Genomic DNA, 25,100 nt, shown 5'->3' on the forward strand with positions numbered 1-25,100 from the left:
ATTGCTCTTCTGGTTTGTTCCCTGACCAGGAAGGGAGCCTAGAGAGCGAGGGCTTTGGAAACAGTGGTAGCCCAGAGCTGTCTTAGAACATGTCCCTAAGAACAGGGGGTGAGAAAGTGGCACTGCCAGCAGTGAATCTGCATGCTGGTTTAGACCCGGTCTGAATCATTCAGAGCGAAGTTATATTGCAAGGACACCGTAATTTATATTGTTTTACATCCTCTGGAAATGAGGAACAAAATGAGTGTAGAATTTGTTTGCTTCAGTAATCAAGCACTGGATGTTCTGAATGTCCAGCAGGTAGCTCCACTGACTGTAGGGGGAGCCTGAGTGTATAACAGAAGTATTGAAATATCTAGAGCGAAACTTTTTGGATACCTTACAGAAATCAAAGTGTATTTCCTTCTTCAGATTTTTTTTTTTCTTTTTTTTTCTGGTTAGGACCTGGCTGTCTCCAGGTGAAAAGAGTTTAAAACGGCAAGACTAAGACATTAGTATTTTCTGATTCCTACCACTTCTATATTCTCATTTCATTGTGTTTTTCTAAATGTAAACGGGATAAATTGCCGGTCTTACAAATTTGTCAGCCTTAATTACATATGTGATATCAGACAATTTACTTGCTGCAAGACATCTCCAGTTTTCGGCAACCTAAGATGGAAAAAATCGTCAACTCTTTTGCCACCACCTTTGCTCTCCCTCAGGGCCTCGTGAAACTCGTTGAAGGATTTTGGCTCCTTGACCACCATGAGTGTGAAGTAAGTACGTTTACTGTTCAGTTGGACGTACCTTACCATGCAAGGCTGTCATTGATAAAATGATTTTGAGAAATTGCTGCTTAGCCGATGACAGGTACTAAAATACAATAGGCTTTTTCATAGTCCTACTGCGACATCTTCAGCAATTAGTCATGATTTAAGATTCGGTTTCAGTTACTTGGACAGGTATATGTCTTAGTAAGCTTGGTCTTCAACTTTTACAGAAATCACTGGCCCTGCTGTGTCACCCGAGAACAATGAAAATAGAGCCCTGGCTTAAAACAAGAGTACTTAGATCACTCATCTGTAGAGGAGAGCGTAAAAAAGCCCTGAAATACATACAGGTAATGAAGCATCAAAGTCTTGCACACAACTCTGTTTTCTAGATGAGAAGCGCTCGGGATGCCAATCCACGGGAAGAATAGAGGGTGGTTTGGGTTATTTTTATTTCCTCTAGTTATAGCGTGCTCTGCAATTCCACAACTTTCACTTTCCCACTTTTATAAACAAACCAAAATCCATCGCTAACTTTTGAGAAGAGCCAGATCAAATGCGGTGTTCCTTGAACTTTTGTGACGGATCCGTGAAGCACTGGCTGTTTTCTGGAACCATAGTTTTCCAGAGAATCACACTTACAAGGTGGTTTTGGCAGTTTTAGGTCCTGCATTTGAAAACTTTCCTCCAGCCTGGTGTGTGTAGGCAGCTTTTTCTTGCTGGTTTTAATGATGACATCATTTTGTCTAACGCCATTTGCAGTCCTCTATATGTTCAGTCCTGTCAGACCTTGGCGTTTCAGGTAAAAACAAGGGCAAGCCTGCTATTTTTGCAAGCCATTTGAAATCTGCCGGTGATAGCAGGTGTAGGAGAATAAGATCCTGCAGGGTGACAGACTTATTTCAACTTACAGCTGCACGTTCTCTCGTCATTGCAGTCTTTCTTTGCCCTCACTAAAAGCACTAGGTGAATGTGTGGTGAGCCGATGGGCAGATCTGGAGTGTAAGCTAATTCGCTAACTAGAAAGAACACAGATAGTTCTGTGCAATGAACTTCTTGTAATTAGTAAACTTTTTGCTTCGTGCTTTTCATTCATCAGAGTAATCGTGAACGTCGCTTGAATGAGCGAACGGTTTCCGGAAGAGCGGCTGCCGCTGCCCCACGAGCGGCTCGGCTGCTTCTGTCGTGGGCGCTGTTGTCGTGCTGCAGGGCCACCGCAGTTGTGGTGGTGACTGGTTCCGGCCCAAGCTCGACTCTAAAGTGCCGACCGTGAGCTTGGGCTGTGATGGAGGCATCGACGTAAGCGCCTCAGCTCATCAGCCTGTGCCTTCTGCTCGGGAGGACGACGTCTGGTCTCAACACTGGTGACCCTCAAAGGCTTTCGAGAATGACCTGTGCTCTGTGGAACTCTGATGGGATAATTGAATGAACTTTGGTGGTGCTTTAGGGGATGCTGACTTTGTCAAATGTAATCGTGTGTTCTTGTCTGTTTGGATATCTTCTTCAGGGCATCTCCCGTCATCCTACAGCTCGACCTTGTTCATCTCTCTTCACCTCTGGAATTGTTGGTGAAAGCTGATACCCCTTAAGGCACAGCTGCACACACATACCCCACCCCACTCCCCCCCACCGTTGCGTGCTTACCAAGTTCGCAAATACTGGAGACAGTCTTGTCTCTCCTGAGTTTTTAATGTGGCCGTTTCTCTGGTAACAAGTACTCCCTTAGCCGATTGTTTGGGGCTCTAGATAGTGTATGTGAATATCCTTGGCCTTTGCTATCAAGGCCATCCCCGTTCTTATCTATCCTGACAGTTGCTGGAGGTCTCTTCAGTCGGCCGGGTACGTCTCCAGCCTGATGAGCTTAATGGTTCCAATAACGGTCCCGTTTAAAGAGAAAATGGAGCCTACTGGCAGCGAGGTTGCTTGCAGCTTCTTGCTAGCAAGAACTACAGGGTGGGGTGGTGAAAGTCCTTTGAAAAGAGAGTAAAAGTTGAAGCAACTCTCTAAGCTTGGTACCTATTTAAACTTTGGTGTTTTGGCATGAACTGGGTCTCTAGAACTAGGAGGAAAGGTAGTTGATATTTTTGAGCTTGGAGAACACTAGGAGTATTGTCTCTGCCTTCTTATCCATGAAGAGCTGTTTACAACGTGTAGTAACTGCTAAAGCTGGCTCTGGAGGAGAAACTGCTAGAATGAGGAAGGCTGCTGTGTGTGCAGCTGCCCACTTGCCTGTCTACTTGCAGGTCTCTTGGATGAAATGTGACCTTAAAGTAGGTGTGTGTAGGAGATCAAAACCCTTCCCACTGGCACCCAAGCTGCTTGTGAGGCGTATGTCAGAATGCTAACACTCCAGTATTTAAAGAAACTTTTGTGCACAAGCCTTGGTTCTGAGGAACAAGGGGCCGGTTCCCATCTACTCACTTCCCCGACTATTAAATAGAGTGTTACTGTGGTGAACTGTTTACATAGTCTGTTAAACTCTGAATGCAGCAGTGGCGTGGTGCTGGGAATGAAAGAAGACAAGATGCTTTGTTGTTGTTGTTGTGAAGAGTTTTTAACAAGTTTAGTAGTGTAATAGATATCCAAATAAAATGTTGGCGCCTGAGTGTGGCTGTGACAGTGTTTTTATTTAACCCCTCAAAGTAAAGTTTCTGCTGGTGGTGGAGGAACTCGCTTCCATTCCATGTGTGTATTTAAAGTGCAGGTTCACAGCTGTTCCTCCTTTCTGACAAAGTGCCTGTTGTCTTGTGCCAGCAAAATGCCCTTCACATGGCATGTAAGAGTAAGTGAGGCTGTTCTTGAAGGTCTCCTTTGCCCAGGCACATGGTGGATGTGCTGGCTCCTGAGGGAAAGCTGCCATCCCTGTGGGAAAGTACACTCCAGCCCTAGAAGACTTAGCCGAGTTAATTGCATCTTTGAAAGAAGTGCTGGGGAGGGTCTGTAGGAGCCGTCTGACTTTGGTGACTGCCACAGTCAGCTGGAGCAGTTTCACCGCGGTGTTGGACGTGGTTCTTGTCCCCATCTCTTGCATCATCTGGTCCCCATCTCCTGAGTCACCAGAACTCATTGCTTCACCGACACAGCTGGCGTTTGTTCAACTATGTTTTTATATTGGATAAGCGGTTAATATACTATGTTCATAGAGATACAGAGAAGGTTCGTTACCCACAGTGTTTGCTTTGGTGCCCTGGATGTGTAAGTATCCAGACTCGCGCAGAAGGTCATACGTGTTCTTCTGGATGAAAGGGTACATATGTTGAGCATCTTCCCTTGTGAGGCCTCTGGGCCGTGGTACCTTAGCCCCAAGCATCACAGAAATGATCCTTCTCAAACCTTGTGTGCTGACGAAGATGAGATTCAGAAGCAGCCCCTTCGAGGACTTAAAATGAAGGTAACGGATAGATGGTTAAACCGGTGACTTCCTGCCTCCAGACTGTCTAGAAAAGAAGTCTGACTGGAGCTGTGAGAGAAGTCTCTCACCGAGCAAAAGACATAAAACCCTTCAGGATCATCATGGTTCAAAAGCACAAAACTAGGCGAGTTAGAAACGGTACAGCTGGTGCCATCTCCATCCAGCAGTGCCACTGGTACGATGTTAGCTTTAGGCAGCCGGGTTCTGGATGCGGCATACCCCTGCTGGGAGTGCTGGCTGCAGCTTCTGTGTCGCTGTAGGTAAGGGGCCATGTTGGGTACATTCCGAAAACCTTGAGCAGATCTCATGTGGCCACAGTGCTCCGAGTAACGAGAAACACAACTGCAATGGGGAAGAGTGAGCTGCTCAGTGTGCAATCTGCCTGCCTTAAGAGCCTTCCCCATTTGTTCCCTGACCTAAGCAGGGCTGTGTCGCCCCCTATTCATTAAATGCTAAACCATGACCTGTTGTGCCATCTTCTTAGGAAGGTGATGTGTTTCTTTTCCAATCAGTCTCAGCTCTGCATTCCAGGCAGGAAAGTCCTACACTTCATGGCACTGAACAGTACCTTGGGCTGAACCCCTTTTGGGGTCCATGGCTAAACACGGGTGTGGCAGAGTGTGTATTCCTCAAAGAACTTGTAGAGCATCTACACAAACTCGGCAAGACAATCCTTTAGCTGCACTCCAGGGAAATAAGTTTTTCCCACTTCTCCTTTGCCTTCTTCCCCCTCTGTGCCCTCTTTCCTTACAAAACGTGATCTGAATAGTGCCAGGCAATGTTGTCTGTCCTCTGAACACTGAGTGGCCCTTTCCTGAAATCACTTTAGCCTCGGCATTGGCTGAATGAACAAATGATGCCTGTGAGCTGTAGGCTTTCTCAGTGAGACAGTGAGTCTCTGATGAGATGCTTAAATCTGTCTTGACCTCTGGAGGCTTTGTCAATAACCCTCAGAAGCTGCAAGACATAGTTCTTGTGTTTATTTTCTGAATCTGTCTCACCTTTGCATTTAAGAGAGGAAGTCCTATACCTGATGGTCCTGAGCGGTACCACGGGCTGAATGGCGTTTTGGGTGTCTGGCTTAATGTGGTTGTGGCAGTGCCTTCTGATGCCCATCAGTCTGCAAGGTGGCATCAGCCTTGGCTGGCAGCTGTCACACACGTGCCTTTGGGCAGGCAGTGCTGTCCCCTGCTCTGCTGAGGAGAGCTCCTCCTTCAGTTACTGCATCAACACCTTTTCCTGCAGTGATTTGACTGGGGGTTGCTTTTTAATACAGTGAAACATAGTTCATCAGGATCCTGCTAATTTCATGTCTTCTACCTAGTAAGCTGTCGGATATAATTTTAGAGCAGTAATGGAAAGAAGCCTCTGCTGGTCTGGCAGGGTTTTACTTGTGTGGTGGGTGAAGACTGAGCTTGGTAGGAGAGAGTCACCAAACACCTGGGCCTGTTGCATGTGCTGTAAATGTTTTTGCAGTTCAGCTTGTGGGGTTGCTGCTTGTAAAAGTGTGTTTCAGAAGTAGATATTCAAAAGCCACCTGGGCATGGTCCTGGGCAGGTTGCTAGGTGGTCCCTTCTTGAGCAGGGGTGGTTGGACCAGGTGCCGTCCAGCGATTGGAGAAGACCTCCCCCTTCATTGTGATGCGGTCGTCCCGTCACCCGTGGTGAGAGGAGCAAGCGGTGGGTGCGATGCCACACCAGTGTGGTGTACTCAAAGCGAGTGGTTGACGTCTGTCTTGCTCTGTCGGAAGGCTGAATTTCTGTGGTGTGCGGCGACACTTAGGACCTGTGTCCAGGTACTCCAAGCAAAGTAAAAAAGAGCTTAATGTCAGAAATGACTTTTGGAACTTATGCGAGCTTAGCCCCGTTAGATGGGGAGCGTCTCCCTGGAGGGAAAGGGCAGTCACGTGTAAGAAGGACTGTCGGAGGTGGCTGGGTAAGCTGTCTGCTGTGTCCAATTGTGGTCTGTGGTGCTTTTGTTTATTTTTGTCACGTAAAGGGAAATCAAATCTGTGGTCTGCATGGGATCCAGGAGCTTAGGTGTTAGGGATAGCTAGGATACGGAGCTGAAATGCTTTCTTCTCCCCTTCTGCTGTAGGTTTGTATTTCTCAAAGAACTTGTAGAGCTTGGTAGGAGAGAGTCACCAAACACCTGGGCCTGTTGCATGTGCTGTAAATGTTTTTACAGTTCAGCTTGTGGGGTTGCGGCTTGTAAAAGTGTGTTTCAGAAGTAGATATTCAAAAGCCGCCTGGGCATGGTCCTGGGCAGGTTGCTAGGTGGCCCTTCTTGAGCAGGGGTGGTTGGACCAGGTGCCGTCCAGCCATTGGAGAAGACCTCCCCCTTCATTGTGATGCGGTCGTCCTGTCACCCGTGGTGAGAGGAGCAAGCGGTGGGTGCGATGCCACACCGGTGTGGTGTACTCAAAGCGAGTGGTTGACGTCTGTCTTGCTCTGTCGGAAAGCTGAATTTCTGTGGTGTGCGGCGACACGTAGGACCTGTGTCCAGGTACTCCAAGCAAAGTAAAAAAGAGCTTAATGTCTGAAATGACTTTTGGAACTTATGCGAGCTTAGCCCCGTTAGATGGCGAGTGTACCCCTGGAGGGAAAGGGCAGTCATGTGTAAGAAGGACTGTCGGAGGTGGCTGGGTAAAGTGTCTGCTGTGTCCAATTGTGGTCTGTGGTGCTTTTGTTTATTTTTGTCACGTAAAGGGAAATCAAATCTGTGGTCTGCATGGGATCCAGGAGCTTAGGTGTTGGGGATTGATAGGATACGGAGCTGAAATGCTTTCTTCTCCCCTTCTGCTGTAGGTTCGTATTTCTCAAAGAACTTGTAGAGCATCTACACAAACTCGGCAAGACAATCCTTTAGCTGCACTCCAGGGAAATAAGTTTTTCCCACTTCTCCTTTGCCTTCTTCCCCCTCTGTGCCCTCTTTCCTTACAAAACGTGATCTGAATAGTGCCAGGCAATGTTGTCTGTCCTCTGAACACTGAGTGGCCCTTTCCTGAAATCACTTTAGCCTCGGCATTGGCTGAATGAACAAATGATGCCTGTGAGCTGTAGGCTTTCTCAGTGAGACAGTGAGTCTCTGATGAGATGCTTAAATCTGTCTTGACCTCTGGAGGCTTTGTCAATAACCCTCAGAAGCTGCAAGACATAGTTCTTGTGTTTATTTTCTGAATCTGTCTCACCTTTGCATTTAAGAGAGGAAGTCCTATACCTGATGGTCCTGAGCGGTACCACGGGCTGAATGGCGTTTTGGGTGTCTGGCTTAATGTGGTTGTGGCAGTGCCTTCTGATGCCCATCAGTCTGCAAGGTGGCATCAGCCTTGGCTGGCAGCTGTCACACACGTGCCTTTGGGCAGGCAGTGCTGTCCCCTGCTCTGCTGAGGAGAGCTCCTCCTTCAGTTACTGCATCAACACCTTTTCCTGCAGTGATTTGACTGGGGGTTGCTTTTTTAATACAGTGAAACATAGTTCATCAGGATCCTGCTAATTTCATGTCTTCTACCTAGTAAGCTGTCGGATATAATTTTAGAGCAGTAATGGAAAGAAGCCTCTGCTGGTCTGGCAGGGTTTTACTTGTGTAGTGGGTGAAGACTGAGCTTGGTAGGAGAGAGTCACCAAACACCTGGGCCTGTTGCATGTGCTGTAAATGTTTTTGCAGTTCAGCTTGTGGGGTTGCTGCTTGTAAAAGTGTGTTTCAGAAGTAGATATTCAAAAGCCACCTGGGCATGGTCCTGGGCAGGTTGCTAGGTGGCCCTTCTTGAGCAGGGGTGGTTGGACCAGGTGCCGTCCAGCCATTGGAGAAGACCTCCCCCTTCATTGTGATGCGGTCATCCCGTCACCCGTGGTGAGAGGAGCAAGCGGTGGGTGCGATGCCACACCAGTGTGGTGTACTCAAAGCGAGTGGTTGACGTCTGTCTTGCTCTGTCGGAAGGCTGAATTTCTGTGGTGTGCGGCGACACTTAGGACCTGTGTCCAGGTACTCCAAGCAAAGTAAAAAAGAGCTTAATGTCTGAAATGACTTTTGGAACTTATGCGAGCTTAGCCCCATTAGACGGGGAGCGTATCTCTGGAGGGAAAGGGCAGTCGTATGAAAGAAGGACTGTCGGAGGTGGCTGGGTAAATTGGCTGTGTCCAATTGTGGTCTGTGGTGCTTTTGTTTATTTTTGTCACGTAAAGGGAAATCAAATCTGTGGTCTGCATGGGATCCAGGAGCTTAGGTGTTGGGGATTGATAGGATACGGAGCTGAAATGCTTTCTTCTTCTCCCCTTCTGCTTTCGATTTGTGCTTCTCAGAGAGCTTGTAGAGCATCCACACAAACACTGGAAGCCCAACGGTCGAATCCTGAGACGGACCCTCTCTGTTCTGCTAGTGTCTTCTTAGACTAGTGCTTAGGTTTTGGATTAAACATAGGGGTTTTGCCTGAAAGGTCAGTGGGAGGTATTTCTGCCCAAGTGGGAAAGAAATGACCCAGTGATACTCATTCAGTCACCTGCTAACTCGCTCGCTAAGTGCTCTTTCACCGAATCACAGAATCATTGGAGGCGGAAGGGGCCTTAAAGATCGCCTAGTTCCAAGCCTCTTGCCATGGGCAGGGACACTTCCCACACTGCAGAGATGTGATAAGGACAGAAAATAGGAAGGAAGGAAGGAAGGGACTGGAATAAGGAAGATGAGGATTTAACTGTAGAAAGCGCCAGTGGTTTTAAGTGCTGTGTTCTGTTTCCATCATAAGGGTGGGAAACTACTTTCTAATTGGCCAGCTCTGAAAATCCGTATTGCTTCTCAGGTGAAAATACCTGTGGTACATTTTTTCTTGAAGAAGTTGAGAATGAAGGTAGTTAAGATCTTAGCATGCCTTAATGGTCAAAAGAAACATGCCAAAAGTGAGCATGGCCAAAGTGATGCCTAATAGCTACTCAAAGACAATTGATGGTAAGTAATAAATTATGAAATCAAGGGAAAGAAGAAATGGGAACTCATACCTGTTCCTGAGCAAGTTTTGAGAAGATGATTTTTCTCAGATCCCACCTTACTAACCTCGATAAGTAGACTGGAACAGAGCGTATTGTTTTTTCCCTGTTCTTTATCTTGTCAATACCTCTGTGTCACTTGTTGTTGGTGATTTCATAGGCATTAGCAAAGCAAAGGATTCTCCTTTTGCTCTGCTGTGAGATCCAAACCTGTCTTGAGGGCCGTCTTTGTAAGGAAAAGAGCTACAGGCAACGTAGAGGAGATTTTTCACAGCGTACTGATGAAACTTGTGCCAATCTCAAAAATGTTCATGGCTGACGCGAGTCTCTTCTCCTATTTTTTTTTTCTTAATTTAGAGTGAAGAATGCGAGACGTAAGAGCGCAGGTGACGAGCAGCCTGCTGCAGTTCCCAGAGGGGACTCTTCAGGCTCTTGGGAAAGATGAGGTCACCCAAGGTTCTGTGCTGCACGGGAAGTTTTCTGGAGGTGAGAATTTTCCTTCAACTTTGGTCTTGGTATAGAGCTATTATTGCCTGGAGGTTACCTGAAGCACAGGGTCATAGGATCAGGTGTGTCAGGTGGGTGCTGTTAGGATGCATCCGGTTGAGAGAGAAGGAAAAGGCTGTTCTAACCATTAAAAATGCTAGTATTAAAGGTTAGTCAAGTGAAAGCTTGAAACGACAACAATATGCACCTAACCGGTGCTACGAAAGAATTTACTTCAAGATGCGGAGTCAGTGATCCCTCCTCAGGTTTTAGTTACGTCGAAGGCAGTTCTCAAAAGAGCACCAGTGTTGTTTTGGGCCGTATTTACTTGTAGCAGCTCAAGCTCTATGCGCATCATAACATCAGGTGCAGAACTAGTTCTTGTACAGTGTTAGAGAGGCAACGCCCGCTGCTTTTTCTTGTGAGTCCGAATGAAAAGAGAAGGAAGAGGATAACAGAGTGAAGTGCTGCAGCCATTTTCCCAAAGTATTGAATAGGACGTAGCTGGGTACCCAGCGAGATTTGCTGAAGGGGGCTGAGCTGATTAGGAGGTGGACTTCCGAGGTGATCTGGAAGTAGAGCTGGATGTCTAGGCTTCTGTCAAGAGCAGGGAAGAGTCTATTTACGTGACTCTAAAGGCAGTAATTGAGTCGATACTAAGGTTGTTCATTTCAAGATGTACTACTTGGCAATTTCAGTGGGTGATTTGAAATAATTGACCAGAATTAGGTTAGTCCGTCTCCCTCTCTTAGGACCTTTTCTTGAAGGAAAGGAGGAGGGACTGTGGTTTTTCACTTCTTTTCAGTCTTTGCTTGGAAACTTGCTTCATTCAGCTTTCTCTTCTCTTCCAGGGAGAACTGACCTAGCGTGGCTGGCACGGGGTCCTCAGCTCGAGGTAGTGAACTCGGTGACAGGCCAGCAGCTCTCTGCGTACCATTTCAGAGGAGCGCACAAACAGCCTCCCACTATTCGAGCGGTGAGGGAGTTTTCGTGGGAGGAAAGCACCGGACTGATAATTGCATTGGAAGATGGAGAGAGAAGTGTTCTCTGCTTGTACGACCCGGAAGTATCAAGAGTGATTAAAGCAGTTGCTCTTCCCGGAAGGGTACGTCCATTTTAGTGAGAAGAACGAAGCTTTTATTTGTTCCGTGCTGCATAACCCAGTTTCAGGAAAAGCTTAGGAGCATCCCTTTGCAGGCGTGTTTTTTCTGCATTGCATTACCATGTTATTACTTGAGAGTATCCAGTTGACTGAGCCTCCGTGTAAAATCCCAGGCTTAATGGTACTATTGTCTTTTGAGATTTCTGGTACTATTGTCTTTTGAAAACTTTTACGAGTTTTTTTGGGTTTACTGTAGAGCACATAGTTACCTACTGCTCCGCTTCCACAAAAAGGCATTGAAAAATATCTTTCTTTCAGCCAGAGTGAAAAAATAACAAAGCCTACTCTTTGAATGGTCTGTATGCTACATTTCCTACATGCTTAATTTCTGTCAGAAATACTGTCTTTCAAAGATCTCAGACCCCCCTAGTTCTGCCGAAAATGGCTTAGACACATTCGCATCTATCTCAGACTAGCAAGCAGGTGACTTTAGAGCAGAAGACATTTTTGTGTTGACTGTGGATAAGGAGAAAGAGCCTTTAGTGACTTATCTGACAGATTGTTGTCAGATTGCCTTTCAAGCCACAGCTCCTGAAGCTCCGCTTGGTGTGTCTTGTGCTTGTGTAGATGGGGTCCATTGGTGTAAAGTTCCTATTTGTTTTCTGTCCTCTATAACCCACATCCTCAGAGGGTGTTTATCTTAACGTAAACAGGAATCAGCGTAAGTGGATAGAACATCAAGATTCACTGGGCTTTTGTCGTCTTAGAACCTGCAAGCGAGAAAGGCTTATTTATCCCTCAGTTTTCCGTAAGGGGATAGGGTTGGACTTGCTAGAACACAGGCAGAGTTTTGTTTGTTTGCAATGCTGCAGTGTGATGACAAGAAGTAAGGGTTTGTACTGTGCTAAGTTCTAAAGACAGGAGTCGAGTTGGTGCTCCACTGTGTTAGTTTCCCTACCGCCTTGCTCAGCCTTCAGAGTTTTAGCTGGAAAGGCAAGCTGCCTGCTGCCAGAAGTGTATAATCAGGAAGTAAATTCTGTTGGAATGAAAAATGTCATAACGTTGTTAGGATTAATTTTGTCATTGCAATAAGCACCTTAGTTTATGAATGATTTTCTGCGTGGGTGTATCTTCTGGGAGCAAGGAAGTTGTGCATTTTGTACGAAGGCTGAGGCCAGCCCACATTTTTTCATCACGGAGCTTTAATGCTGGAGTCTCCGTGTGCTCGTACCACTGCTATAGCAGTCAGTCTCGTCCTGGATGCGTTGCAAGATGTGCCAAGGGGTTTGTCTTCACCTTGTCATAAAGTTGCAGGCAGACCCGCTCGGCATGTTAAAGAGCAGTGTGCCCTTCTTCCTCAGCTGGAGTTAGCTTTTTACCCAACGAGCTGCTGTTCTTGTTGCCGTTGTTGTAGCCTGGCTTTTAAAAGCCTTCTTAACACTCCTAAAAGTGCTGGTGTGCATTTAAAACTATTTTTTTACATTATCTGGTTGCTACTTTTAGTCTAAATGGGGACCGGTGTAAATGTTCCTAAGCTCGTATCTCCTTTAAACGCTCTCCCAGAACGTTGCATTCCCGTGGCAATGGTGCGTCTACCACTACCATGCATCTTGACCACTGCCTCATCTGGCTTACAGGCACCATTTCCCATCATACCTGTTTGGCAAAGAAGGCACAGCCTGCATCGCAGTGCTGGTGGGCTGTGAGCAGCGGGAGAACGAGATGTGGTGTTGTCTTTCTTACTTACTGCAAAAAAGATTCTTGCACATAACTGATTTTCTCTGTTTTCTTAGAGTTAATTACCTAAGTAGGAAGGGGAAACTGGTGAGCTGTGATAACAGAAGGCACGATCTAAGCTGATGTTAATTCAGTTAAAAACCTGTAGGGAATCTAGTAAACGAAAGCAGTAAGAGATTTTGTTTTGTAGAGAGATTTTGTTTTCATCATCTAATGGGAAATACTGCTTTGTTTTGAAGTCTCTTGACCCCGTGTTTACTTTCCTGTTTCTGGTGTGTTAATTCCGACTTTGCTTTTGAATGATTTCTGTTTAGCTGGTCAAACATCTTAAATCTTAACTTGTGGTCTTCCTGCAGGTGGTTGCTGTAGAACCCATAATTAATTGCGGAGGACCCAGCGTGAGCACTCAACACCTGCATCAGAGCCTGCGATGGCTCTTTGGCATTGCAGCGGTGGCTACAGATGTCGGTCATCTGTTTCTGGTTGACCTTTGCTTGGACAGTACATCTTGGAGTCTGGATGAAACAGAAGCATTGGGTGAGCTTGCAGTTTTAAACTTGACTTTGACGGTAGGAAAATGTGTGTCTTTGAGACAACCAATACGCATCCCTCTGTGAAGGCAGTAGTGTGCAGGTATTGGCGACTGCTGATAACAGAGGGCAGTTTGACGTCGTACAGTTCTGCAGTGACCTAAAGAGGGAGTGGCTTAATCCTAAGGTTAAATTGCCCCCCTCTCACCAAGATCCCAGCGTCACTATGATTCTTACCGGTGAGGGGTAGGAATTTTGCCATCTGAGTCATTGCAGCAGCCCGATGGGAAGCTGTGTCAGAGGTGCCCTGTTCCTCAGGAATGTTCTTCTGCTTCTGTTGATTGACTCAGGGCGAAGCGTAGGCTTCTTTTCTAAAATGAATCGGACTTATCCAGAATTGTGCGTTTGGATGCAGGGAATCTCTAATTTGTCTATTCAGATTGCAAACACTCCTGACTATCACAAAAGTAGCTTCAGGAGCTGATGTCACTTTAAACAGCTCCATCAGGAAGCCCAAACTGCCCATTTCCAGAGCCCAAGGAGAAGCCGTCTATCTCTAAGTCTCATCCAACCCAAACCTTTCTAGGAAGGCTACACTTTTCCCTGATGTTAAAGAACGAGTGAGAATACCTGTCTGATCAGGGAATTCTTTTGTTCTTTGAATGCCTACAAAATGGAAAGAGCAAAATAAAGTTTTGCTTCAAGTTTTTTTTTCTCCTGGGACGGTGGAATGAGATTATAGGTGTTGTCACATCAGTGTTTAAAATGCAACCCAAGTTGCACAACACACTCACGTCTGGTTTTGTGTGTGCAGATCTCAGATTTGTCACTATGTTTCCTGCTGAAGTTGCACTCAGAAGAGAAACTGCCAGTAGAGAAGGGAGACGTCTCTGCTTTCAATTACCAAACTTGTCCGGAACACCAATATCGACGCTGTGCTACATAAGCAGAAGCAATCATCTGGTTGTGGGTTTTTCAGATGGCTGCCTCTCACTATGGAATATGAAAACTTTGTGGAGGGAGTAAGTAGGCTGAAGTGTGTTGATAGTGTGATTTTGTTGATAATATTCTTTAAAGTGTCCAGGATCAAACTAATGAGGCGGGGAAAGTCAATAGCTGCCCTGTGCCTGGAAATAAATTCTTTCCTACGTTTCAGCCTTGACCAAAATAGGAGACTGATCCACTCCAAGGCAAAGATGCGCGTGAATGAAATTTGCCTAGAACGCTTAGAGATGAGAATAAGGGACACGTAAAGCTCAAAGCAGTAGGAAAACTAAGAGGTGATTTTAAATCTGCCGAAGAGCAATCTCACTTGAAATATTGGACCAAATTCAGATAGGGGTTCACTCCCACAAATCTGCAGTGACTCACTGGACGCTACTGGATGCCTAAACAGAGAGTGAAGGAATAATCAGGTGTCAAGAATAGATTGTGAAGGTGCCAGTAAGGTTCAGAAGTCTGGGAGAAAAATGCTTTACGTAGTTCAAGTAAAGAAAGAAGAAACCACTCCTCTTCGGCGCTGTTTTAAATATGTTCAGGAAATGTGCTGCCTTTTCAGGTCAATGTGGAAGTAGGCTACAATAGTAGGAACATTCTTTCGCCTGGCAGCTGAAGCAATCACGTATGTTCCTCCTCCTCAGGCAGAGGAGGGCACAAATCCAGGCTATATCCTTTGACGGGCAGTAATTTTGTTGCTCCTTGACTGCTGCATACAGCATAGTGTCTCCCTTGACTCACTTCTTTGAGATGGAAGTATGACCTTGTGCACTTCGAGGATAAGCACGTCGGGTGCTCTTTCTCAGGAGATGCTTCTACCCTTCTACAAACTGTTAGGACCAGGAGGCTCACCTTTTTTCTTGTTTTTCTTTCCCCCTTTTTTTGTAAACCTGTAGGCACCACTGTCGCGTTGGACAAAGAAGGGCTCCTGTCTACGCCGTTACTTTTCAAGAGCCAGAGAACGACCCTAGCAGTTGTTGCTACTTGTGGGCTGTTAAGTCTACCCAAGAAAGGTGAATTAAAACATGCCATAAGCCACTGATATTTTTTTTAATAAGTTTGTTCACATTCAGTTGATACGTGTATCTTTGTTTTGTTTATTTAGCTCTGCAGGAGATTCTCTCAGCTGCAGAAGGTGTTAGGATTCTAATGTGATTTTTACAGGATTTCACAGAAGTGGGGAGGGACCTACTAGTTCCTACCTTCTGGAAGAAGGCACAACAACAACTGCTATATTTTTGTGCTTGCCTTTGGAAAAGATTTCCTTAGTTTCTTGATGACTGCTTCATGATTAGTTTGATTTTTACACAGCAGTTTTCAAATAGCATTACTAGTAGCTGAGGCTGCCAATCAAGGACACTAAAGGTGTCAAGAGAACAGCTGCCCCTAAAGGAAAGAGGGGATGGTATTGCTGATTCCCCTGGGCAAGCTTTCGCTGTCGTCTTTGGAGCCTTCATGAGCGTTTTCAGCTCACCTGGCCGAGAGCCGTCCCTGTGTCAGTAGAAAAGACAACATTTTCTGATGGGCTAATGAATCAAATCAGCACGTGGAAGGATCCAGAGTAAGCATTTGCCCCGAAAGCTGCTAGTGTCAATATTTCCTGGTCTGTGGCTTAGTGGCCAAGGGTGACCAACTATTCTGTTTTGGGAAGTGATGTTTTTCATTTCAGGAAGAGCATGCTTTTAAGAAAACTTTAGTCTTGACCTAATACAATCATAACGAGGACTGTAAAGCAGCTTTGTAATCACATTTCATCATTTATACCTCTTTCAGCGAAGGCGATGTTTTGAGTTTACACCTGATGCAGTTAAGATTTGGTGATCGAAAACGTTTGGCATCCGGACAAGTCATGTATGAGGTAAGAGGAGCGTGTGAAAAGGTGAAAACTGTAAGTTTCTCTAAGGGAGTATCAGTGAAGTTGGCAGGGGTGATGTTTACCATCAAAAGCCAGAGCAGCCTTAAGAAATGAAAAATCCTTTGCTGAGCCTTCCTGGGCATGGTCTTTGTGCATCCTTTTTGAAAACAAGTCGTACAGTTTTGTACTGCAGCACTGTGTGTTCCAACTGGATGCATCTGCAAAGAGCCCACGTACATTAAATTCCTGAAAAGGAAGCAGCTTTTAGAGAAAGAATGATTCTGGACTTGAACACCGGATTAATGGCATGTGGGAAAAGAAGGCAGGGCTTTGAAGAGCTTTGTTTAACCAGACTGCAGACTTGAATAAGCTTCTGTCTCTTTCCCCTTCTTAAAATGGGGCCAAATAAAGGTATCTCTTCACTCTTTCCTGATCTTTGGGTTTATGTTCTTGGTCTTCTGTTGAGCTCTGTCTATTTGCCATCAGAAATAAGCTCGTGGGAAGTGTATACAATACAATATGCATCTTATATTAGATAGAGACATTCTTTCCTATTGAAGTCAACCGTATGTTTTTATCTCCAAATGACCTTTTCTCTCATCTGTTCTTTTTCCCCAGGATTTGGAATGCTGTAAAGAAAGGTTCCATTTAGATCTCGCGAGCGGAATTCTTCCCTGGAGAAGGCAAAGTAGCAATATTAAACTCCTGAGGTGTCAGACCATAGAAGATTTTGATGACAATGTTGACAAAGAGGATAACGCTAATGAAGGTTTGTTCTGATGCCCGTGTCATCTAAGGAATGAATGCTGGTCTGTACGCACAGTCTACAGGTCTTAAATATCTGTATAGACTGTTTTGTTGTCTGTATTAAAAAAAAAAAAATAAGATGCTTCAGTTATGTGGGACTTCATTCAGGGGAAAAAAAGGTTTTATTTTATGCTTGCTGACACGCTATAGCGGTGTATGGCGGGGTCATCAGTTGTTTTCTTCCTTCGGCTGTCTTCTTTGACCAATAAGGCCATCCTCTCCATTGTTTGGCCACGTTACCTGTCTCTTTCGTTCCCCGTTCCAACCTCTATCTGCATCTGCATCCAGCTGGCGGCTGGTTACAAGCGGTGTTCCTCGGGGCTCAGTACTAGGGCTGGTTCAGTTGAATGGCTCAGAAAGGAGCCGGGTCTGTGCTCCCAGCATATGGGTTTTTGTCCTCAACTCTTTGCCTAGCTAACGGTCTTGGTCAACACTTTGTGTACGGAAATCTTAATTAGCAAATAGTTGTGTGTGTGATTTGACATAGAACTGAGACAATTTGAACAAGAAAGAGGGGCGGTGTGTCTAGAACCTGTCAGAGAGGCGTTTGCTCTTCGGTATTTCTCTGTATTATTCTTAGTAAGTAAGCGTTGTGTTTCCAATTTATATAACAGAATTAAGCCGAAGTGGAGAGTGGTGTTTTGAAAATGTCAGGTGTATTGTATTTTCTACCAGTAAGAAACAATGTCTTGTCTTTTACAGTAACAACTCCTTACATCAGCATCTCGATCTTTTGTTGGCAAGTGACTACCTACGGTCAGGAAAAACCATCGGCTTACCTGGGCGTGTTTGACATTAATTGCTGGTACGATGCTGAAATGCCGACTTCAGCAAGGTAGAATTTTATTAAGCTGTTTTCACTGTCCTTGCAAATAATTCGTATCAATGTTGGCTTTTAGCTCATGCGCTTGTTTTCTTTAAGGCTAGAAAAATTCCTCCTCGATTGCCCTTATTTTGCCCTGTGGACACTGGAGAACGTAACAAGCATGGCTGCTCCAGAGCCCATTTTGGATGTTCTGGTCCACAAGCCGAGTCTAACCTGGGGAGCGCCTCCTTCTTACCTACCGCCTGACCAGATTCTAAATGCAAGCGGCTATAATTTTGGTAGGTATTTCACTGCTTTGAATAGTGATAAGATTAAATTGAGCTCCGATGCCATTTTTTGCTTCTCTTATTCAATGCTTGCCACTCAAAACGCAAACCAAACCAGAACACCCCGAAGCCCCACAAACCCAGCCTTGATGATGTGGTACTAATGAGGTCTTTAGTATTGTGAATCGTATCTGATGGTCAAACCACTGTGGTTTGGGGTTTGGTGCTTTTCTAATGTAGCCTGTGAAGCGGCGATGGTCATAAAATGACTTGGAACGGAAGCTCAAAGCGCAGCACCTCGGTAGCACTAGAGATAAGATTTCTATGCATAGGCATTTTTTTTTTTTAAAACCATCTCGTAAGTGATCTTATGAAGGCAACAGGTAGTCAGTTCTATCTTTCCAGTTAATGCTGTTGGAAAAATGTGAAGTAATCATGACATAACTCCGAGAGGACGGAATGTTGTCTAACATTCATTGTTTCTGCAGATGGAGTGTGCTTGCTGAGCTCTGGAGTTGTCCATGTGACTTTCAACGGTTTCCAGAAGGAGGTGAGCTTTTCCTGTCTCAAGCTTTCTTGAGAATGCCTAAAGAGGTGTCCCTTGGCTAAGTTTCTTCTGTTGCACTGCTTTTGGTGTCCGAGACCATTTTATGCTCATTTTATGCTCGTCCCCACACGTAATTGCAATGGTATCCTGCAAGTTCCGTGCAAATAGTGGTGTTTTACGTCCACTGTTGAGACTGTAGAACTATCATTGTCTCCAGCTGAAGCCCGGTCAGGGACTGAGTGTCCAGGAAGGTATAGAGCAGTGCTGGAGGGGCAAGAACAGAAGTCTTGAGGAAGTTGAGGAAAGTTGCTAGATCTTCATTACCCACCTGTTGGACTACCTGCGTAGTCATGAGTTAGGGCTTGGATCCCTGATTAGCTTGAGAAAGGAGGGCGGAATGGAGGAAAAGAGAAATGATGGAAATGATTGAGAAGACACAGATTTCAGATTTGTGGAAGTGCGTTAGGGCAAATAACAGTTCTGCCTGGTGTGGTAGCTAAAAATAAATTCCTTGGCAAGTTGGCCTAGCCCCTACGCTGTTTATTTTGCAAGCCTGAGGCAGACTCTTTAGATTCCTATCAGACGTCCTGGTACCAGCTCCAGCTCGGAAATAGCTTGGGAAATCAAGACTTGTTTTACTTTCCCTTTGCTGAACTGGGACGATATCGTTCAGAGATTTGTACTGTGGATGGCTCAGATGTTGAAAGTATGGAATGTTCTCCTTTAATTTTGTCTGTTCTTCTTAGGAGGAGCAGTTAGAGGGGATACTGTCTGCGGCTGTCCAAACGGGTTCTTTAGAACTGCTGACTGCATGCATTAAGCATTGGACATCTGAAAGTAAGACTTGTAAGGTTGCTTTTCTGGTTTGTCTTTTTTAGTTTGAAAATGTTGATTAATTTCTTTTCTGTTCTCTTCTTTTAAAGAGCAGCCAAATTCCGCGGCGAATTTACGGTTTATTCGTGACTATGCGTGGAAAAAGGTGGTCTACATCAAAGATGAATTTGACCGCATATGTGAGTACTAGCGTAGTCATTCTGCAAATGTAAAATCATTCTTTCTGTCTGAACTTATCCAGTAGTCTGCTGGTGTGTGATATTGCTCGCATGTACCTTGAAACTCTGAAATCGCTCTGTAGGCTGATGATTTAATATCTCTTCTTGAACAGGTGATCCGCTGTTTGATGGCTCCTGCAGCTTCGTTGACCCACCAATGCTGCAGTCTCTTCAGGACTGTCAGAGTGCCTTGAGCAACCTCAGCAAAGTCTTAAAGTGTGTTCAAGGAGAACCACAAGATCTTCCTGAGAAAGGTTTGTCTGTTAGTATTACTAAATCTTTGGTGTGCTTTAGTAACAGTTGGAATGACGCTTGTGTTATAATTGTGCAAACGTGAGCTTTGGTTGATAATTACTTGAAAATATTGTATTGGCAATACTCAAACTAGGCAGGCAGTGTAAATGAGTGACATTTGGAATATAAGTTACTGAAGTTTCTATAGCTTTCTCGATTATCGGTTTTTCTTGGTGAAGCGAGGGAAAAAAATATCCCTGTGCTATAGGAAAAATCTCTGCTACACGAAACCCAGATGTCCGAATCACGAATGTATTTAGTGGTTCAGGCTTTGACTTTTTTATTTTAGCCTTAGCACATCTGTTCTGTGAAGGGGTTGCTTTCTGTTCTACTGGTGATCGTGTTTTTTTTTCTTCACATTGGAGAGTGATGCGGGGTGAAAAAAGCAAAGGTGGAGAATTCTGCCATGTTATTTTTATACCTTCTATTTAGTGTGATGATGGGAATTTTTTTTAAAATGAAAGGAATTGCATAACAGAAATCATCTTGTGCCTTTTTTTCAGATTTTGCAGACTTGAGAAATAAGCAGGTTACAGCAAGCCGCTTTTCAGTGCACGCACAAATGGTCCTCTGGTTCTGCCAAGCTGGTCTCCTTCCAGAGGGTTTAGGTAAGCATGAACCGTAATGCATTGGTCACAAGGTTCAGCGATCCACACGTCTGCTGAAGTTCTCTAGGTGAACCTGAGACTTTACCAGCTTTTCAAATGCACAGTGTAGAAGGATGGAAGCAGTTTCTTGACTGAATGTTTCTTAGAAATGACCATAAGGAATTGCTTATGCCCACGGCTTGAAATACTTGGGATTTTAAACAAATGACTACTAAACAACAAAGACTGGACACTTGTTTGTTAGACTGACGGCATTGACCTGCACGTTTGGAACTTTTTATTTATTGCTTGAGAAAAAAGCACACCTTGGAATCACTTGTTTATGTGGATGGATTATAAATTCTATTGTCAGTCTCTCTTGTCTCACAAATATTCACATGACACGGTTAGAAAAACATCCCTTTTGAGAACTGGGTTTTTTTGATAGGGAACTTGAGCTTACGCTTCCCATTTTGAGTGCTACACTGAGGGTAAACTTGAAACGGTACTTGAGACAAGACGGAACCCAGTCTTGTGTCTCGCATCTCTGGTAGCAAAGGCAGAAACAGGACTGCCTTCTTTCAGAGCTGGAGGCTCGCCTGTGCTTCTTGATGCTTAGCTTGTATGATCTTTTATCTTTCTTAGTCAACGTTTTTAGTTTAGAAATGTGATCTTACTTCTTTAACTTGCTTTTACTTTATTGCCTGTAGATGAGACGACACAATTGTCTCCCCGTTTCTACCACTATCGTCAGCTTCAAACCCGCTGCGCTGCTCAGCGACAGAAACTGGACGATTTGTCAAGGTAAGCGTACAGCTCTGGCACACTTCCCCTGCAGCTCCACAAGTGGAAGTGGATGGCTTTTATGTTGATGTCTGTATTTGCGGCCAGATGAGTTTTGGTGGAAGCCTCAGCGTATCAGAAAGTTTGTCGCACTGAGCTCACTTCTCTAGTAATTTAAATACAGGCTGGAGGAAATCTGTTGCATTGAGGGGCTGGAATTAGTGTTTTCTTCTGTCCAAATCCTTGCTACCTTTTGTTCCAGAGGAAAGCAGGATTCTGACTGCCTGATGATTGATGGCGTAGTTTCACAATTTGGAGACCAGGTTGCGAAGCTGTGGCAGAGAAAGGAAGGAGGGACTGGGAAATATCCCCCTCCCAATTTACACGTGAGTGCCCCGTTCACTGAAAACACCACCATCCCCCGCCCCACCCAACCCCACCCAAAAGCCAACGATCAAGGAAGGACAGGTGTGCTTACAAAACTTTCAATTTTGCCTTTCAGGCACTGCTGGATCTCTATTTGTTGGAAAACACTGACGAAATCTACAAACATGCGATTGTATCCTTCTTGGTTATTTTAAATACACCTCAGTAGATGCACGCAAATGTTCTTAAGTGTTTGTCACCTGCGTGCTTATGAACAGATTTTAATTTACTCCTCAAACACAATGCTAGTGAAAACATTTACTTCAGAATTAAGTCGTAGACAGAGGCATTGTTTTATATTTTTGTGCTGTGGGTTTTTTATGATTTTTTTTTTTTTTTTAGTGTTCTGTTGCAAGGTCTTTTCTCCTATGAGAGAATGGGTTTTGGTAAGAAACGTTAAAGGCAAAAAGCCCCATTAATCTTTTCTCAAAATTTAAACACAGTTTTTAATTTTTAAAGCACCCGTACCTATAGCAAATGGCTTCTCGCTAGAATGACGCACTGAAACCTGCTGCTTCAGAGCAAGAGGATTTCTAACGGTGGCTTAGCAGTAGACGATTTTTGCTGAAATCATTGCTTTTCCAGCACAGCCAACAGTGCTTGCTCTTGCTCTGTTGCAAGTGCTGGCACACGGAATAAGGAGAGAGAAGTCATGGGCAGACACTTAATTTTTAAGCTGCTGAAATACCCAGAATTGCTCTTCTGGTTTGTTCCCTGACCCAGGAAGGGGAGCCTAGAGAGCGAGGGCTTTGGAAACAGTGGTAGCCCAGAGCTGTCTTAGAACATGTCCCTAAGAACAGGGGGTGAGAAAGTGGCACTGCCAGCAGTGAATCTGCATGCTGGTTTAGACCCGGTCTGAATCATTCAGAGCGAAGTTATATTGCAAGGACACCGTAATTTATATTGTTTTACATCCTCTGGAAATGAGGAACAAAATGAGTGTAGAATTTGTTTGCTTCAGTAATTAAGCACTGGATGTTCTGAATGTCCAGCAGGTAGCTCCACTGACTGTAGGGGGAGCCTGAGTGTATAACAGAAGTATTGAAATATCTAGAGCGAAACTTTTTGGATACCTTACAGAAATCAAAGTGTATTTCCTTCTTCAGATTTTTTTTTTTTCTTTTTTTTTCTGGTTAGGACCTGGCTGTCTCCAGGTGAAAAGAGTTTAAAACGGCAAGACTAAGACATTAGTATTTTCTGATTCCTACCACTTCTATATTCTCATTTCATTGTGTTTTTCTAAATGTAACGGGATAAATTGCCGGTCTTACAAATTTGTCAGCCTTAATTACATATGTGATATCAGACAATTTACTTGCTGCAAGACATCTCCAGTTTTCGGCAACCTAAGATGGAAAAAATCGTCAACTCTTTTGCCACCACCTTTGCTCTCCCTCAGGGCCTCGTGAAACTCGTTGAAGGATTTTGGCTCCTTGACCACCATGAGTGTGAAGTAAGTACGTTACTGTTCAGTTGGACGTACCTTACCATGCAAGGCTGTCATTGATAAAATGATTTTGAGAAATTGCTGCTTAGCCGATGACAGGTACTAAAATACAATAGGGCTTTTTTCATAGTCCTACTGCGACATCTTCAGCAATTAGTCATGATTTAAGATTCGGTTTCAGTTACTTGGACAGGTATATGTCTTAGTAAGCTTGGTCTTCAACTTTTACAGAAATCACTGGCCCTGCTGTGTCACCCGAGAACAATGAAAATAGAGCCCTGGCTTAAAACAAGAGTACTTAGATCACTCATCTGTAGAGGAGAGCGTAAAAAAGCCCTGAAATACATACAGGTAATGAAGCCATCAAAGTCTTGCACACAACTCTGTTTTCTAGATGAGAGCGCTCGGGATGCCAATCCACAGGAAGAATAGAGGGTGGTTTGGGTTATTTTATTTCCTCTAGTTATAGCGTGCTCTGCAATTCCACAACTTTCACTTTCCCACTTTTATAAACAAACCAAAATCCATCGCTAACTTTTGAGAAGAGCCAGATCAAATGCGGTGTTCCTTGAACTTTTGTTACGGATCCGTGAAGCACTGGCTGTTTTCTGGAACCATAGTTTTCCAGAGAATCACACTTACAAGGTGGTTTTGGCAGTTTTAGGTCCTGCATTTGAAAACTTTCCTCCAGCCTGGTGTGTGTAGGCAGCTTTTTCTTGCTGGTTTTAATGATGACATCATTTTGTCTAACGCCATTTGCAGTCCTCTATATGTTCAGTCCTGTCAGACCTTGGCGTTTCAGGTAAAAACAAGGGCAAGCCTGCTATTTTGCAAGCCATTTGAAATCTGCCGGTGATAGCAGGTGTAGGAGAATAAGATCCTGCAGGGTGACAGACTTATTTCAACTTACAGCTGCACGTTCTCTCGTCATTGCAGTCTTTCTTTGCCCTCACTAAAAGCACTAGGTGAATGTGTGGTGAGCCGATGGGCAGATCTGGAGTGTAAGCTAATTCGCTAACTAGAAAGAACACAGATAGTTCTGTGCAATGAACTTCTTGTAATTAGTAAACTTTTTGCTTCGTGCTTTTCATTCATCAGAGTAATCGTGAACGTCGCTTGAATGAGCGAACGGTTGCCAGAAATTCTGTACGTGATCAGCCTGGCAAAATCCTGCCGAAAGTTCAAAGGCACCTGGCAGCGCAGAGGGCCAAGCCATACCATTTTTAAAACCTTAAGAGAAGGTAAGATTTAGGGAGTGGATTGTAATGGACAGCTAACCATCGCTCTGAGGACACAAGGCTGACATTTTTCCCCCTCTTGCTTTACAGCCTCAACGTCAAAGGCAAAGCTTCCAATGTTGATGCAAATGTTCCATACAGAGTTACAGGATCAATAAAAATGTTGTTGTTTCTCCTACATGTGTGTGTCTGTGTCTATGCTTTCTGTGCTTTCCAAGAGTTCTGCAATACTGCCAGGCACGGTCATACTGACAAACCCCACTCTTTGTGCTGGGAATCCATGGCAAGACCCCAGTGCGGTGTTCGGTGCCCGGTCCTCGGGTCTCGCAGCCCGCTCCCCGCCCCGGCCCCGCCTACGCAGCGCCACGGGAAATGGAGTCCCCACCGGCCTACAACTCCCAGCATGCACCGCGGCACTGCAGGTCAGCTGTAGAGCTCCCTGCCCGGTCAGAACAACAGCTCCCGGCGTGCCCCGCGGCACACAAAGCTAGGAACTACAGCTCCCAGCACGCTTCGCGGCGCCGCTGGTCAGCTTTACAACTCCCAGAGTGCCCCGCGACGCGGACCGGTGAGCTATACAGCCCCGGCCCGCTCAGAACTACAGCTCCCATCATGGCCAGCGGCGCACTCAGTCCTCTCCTTAAACGCGCGCCCTCCCGCGGGGGGCCCTTGGCAGCTGCAGTCCGAGCCTAAGGGCGCCGCCTGCCGGCTACGAGCGCCACGCTCTGACCGCACGCTTCGGCTCCCACGCGGGAAGCGGCGCCCGCGCTGTTTGAGAACGTGACGATTTCGCCGTGGAAGAAGGACACCGCGGGGCGCGCCTCTGCCGGCGAACAGAGCCCGGAGCAGGAGATGACCCCGCCTCCTGCAGCGCTGAGCCGAAGCGCCGCTGCCCGAAACGGACATGGCGCCCACGGCGCGGGGAGCCGCCCCTCAAGCCACTCCTCAAGCCGCTCCCGTGATGCCCCGCAGCGGCGC

The 25,100-nt window shown here is 45.3% G+C and overlaps 2 protein-coding genes across 2 annotated transcripts; both read left to right on the forward strand.

Moving 5' to 3' along the window:
- Positions 1-617: 617 nt before the first annotated feature.
- LOC128851751 (protein ELYS-like) lies at positions 618-3,274 on the forward strand. The gene is made up of 3 exons (XM_054062950.1): positions 618-758; positions 983-1,102; positions 1,852-3,274. Exons 1-3 carry the CDS (start codon positions 657-659, stop codon positions 2,023-2,025), a joined length of 396 nt encoding a protein of 131 aa, XP_053918925.1. The 5' UTR covers positions 618-656; the 3' UTR covers positions 2,026-3,274.
- Positions 3,275-9,508: 6,234 nt separating this feature from the next.
- On the forward strand, positions 9,509-24,373 carry LOC128851878 (protein ELYS-like). The gene is made up of 21 exons (XM_054063990.1): positions 9,509-9,629; positions 10,481-10,734; positions 12,825-13,005; positions 13,813-14,020; positions 14,891-15,007; positions 15,768-15,852; positions 16,468-16,618; positions 17,359-17,491; positions 17,579-17,760; positions 18,237-18,298; positions 19,042-19,132; positions 19,219-19,308; positions 19,461-19,601; positions 20,145-20,249; positions 20,939-21,032; positions 21,274-21,397; positions 21,514-21,570; positions 22,744-22,890; positions 23,116-23,235; positions 23,983-24,125; positions 24,213-24,373. Exons 1-20 carry the CDS (start codon positions 9,509-9,511, stop codon positions 24,109-24,111), a joined length of 2,592 nt encoding a protein of 863 aa, XP_053919965.1. The 3' UTR covers positions 24,112-24,125; positions 24,213-24,373.
- Positions 24,374-25,100: the final 727 nt, after the last annotated feature.

This window comes from Cuculus canorus, chromosome 3 (assembly GCF_017976375.1).
Source record: "Cuculus canorus isolate bCucCan1 chromosome 3, bCucCan1.pri, whole genome shotgun sequence".
Classification (NCBI taxonomy): Eukaryota; Metazoa; Chordata; class Aves; order Cuculiformes; family Cuculidae; genus Cuculus; species Cuculus canorus.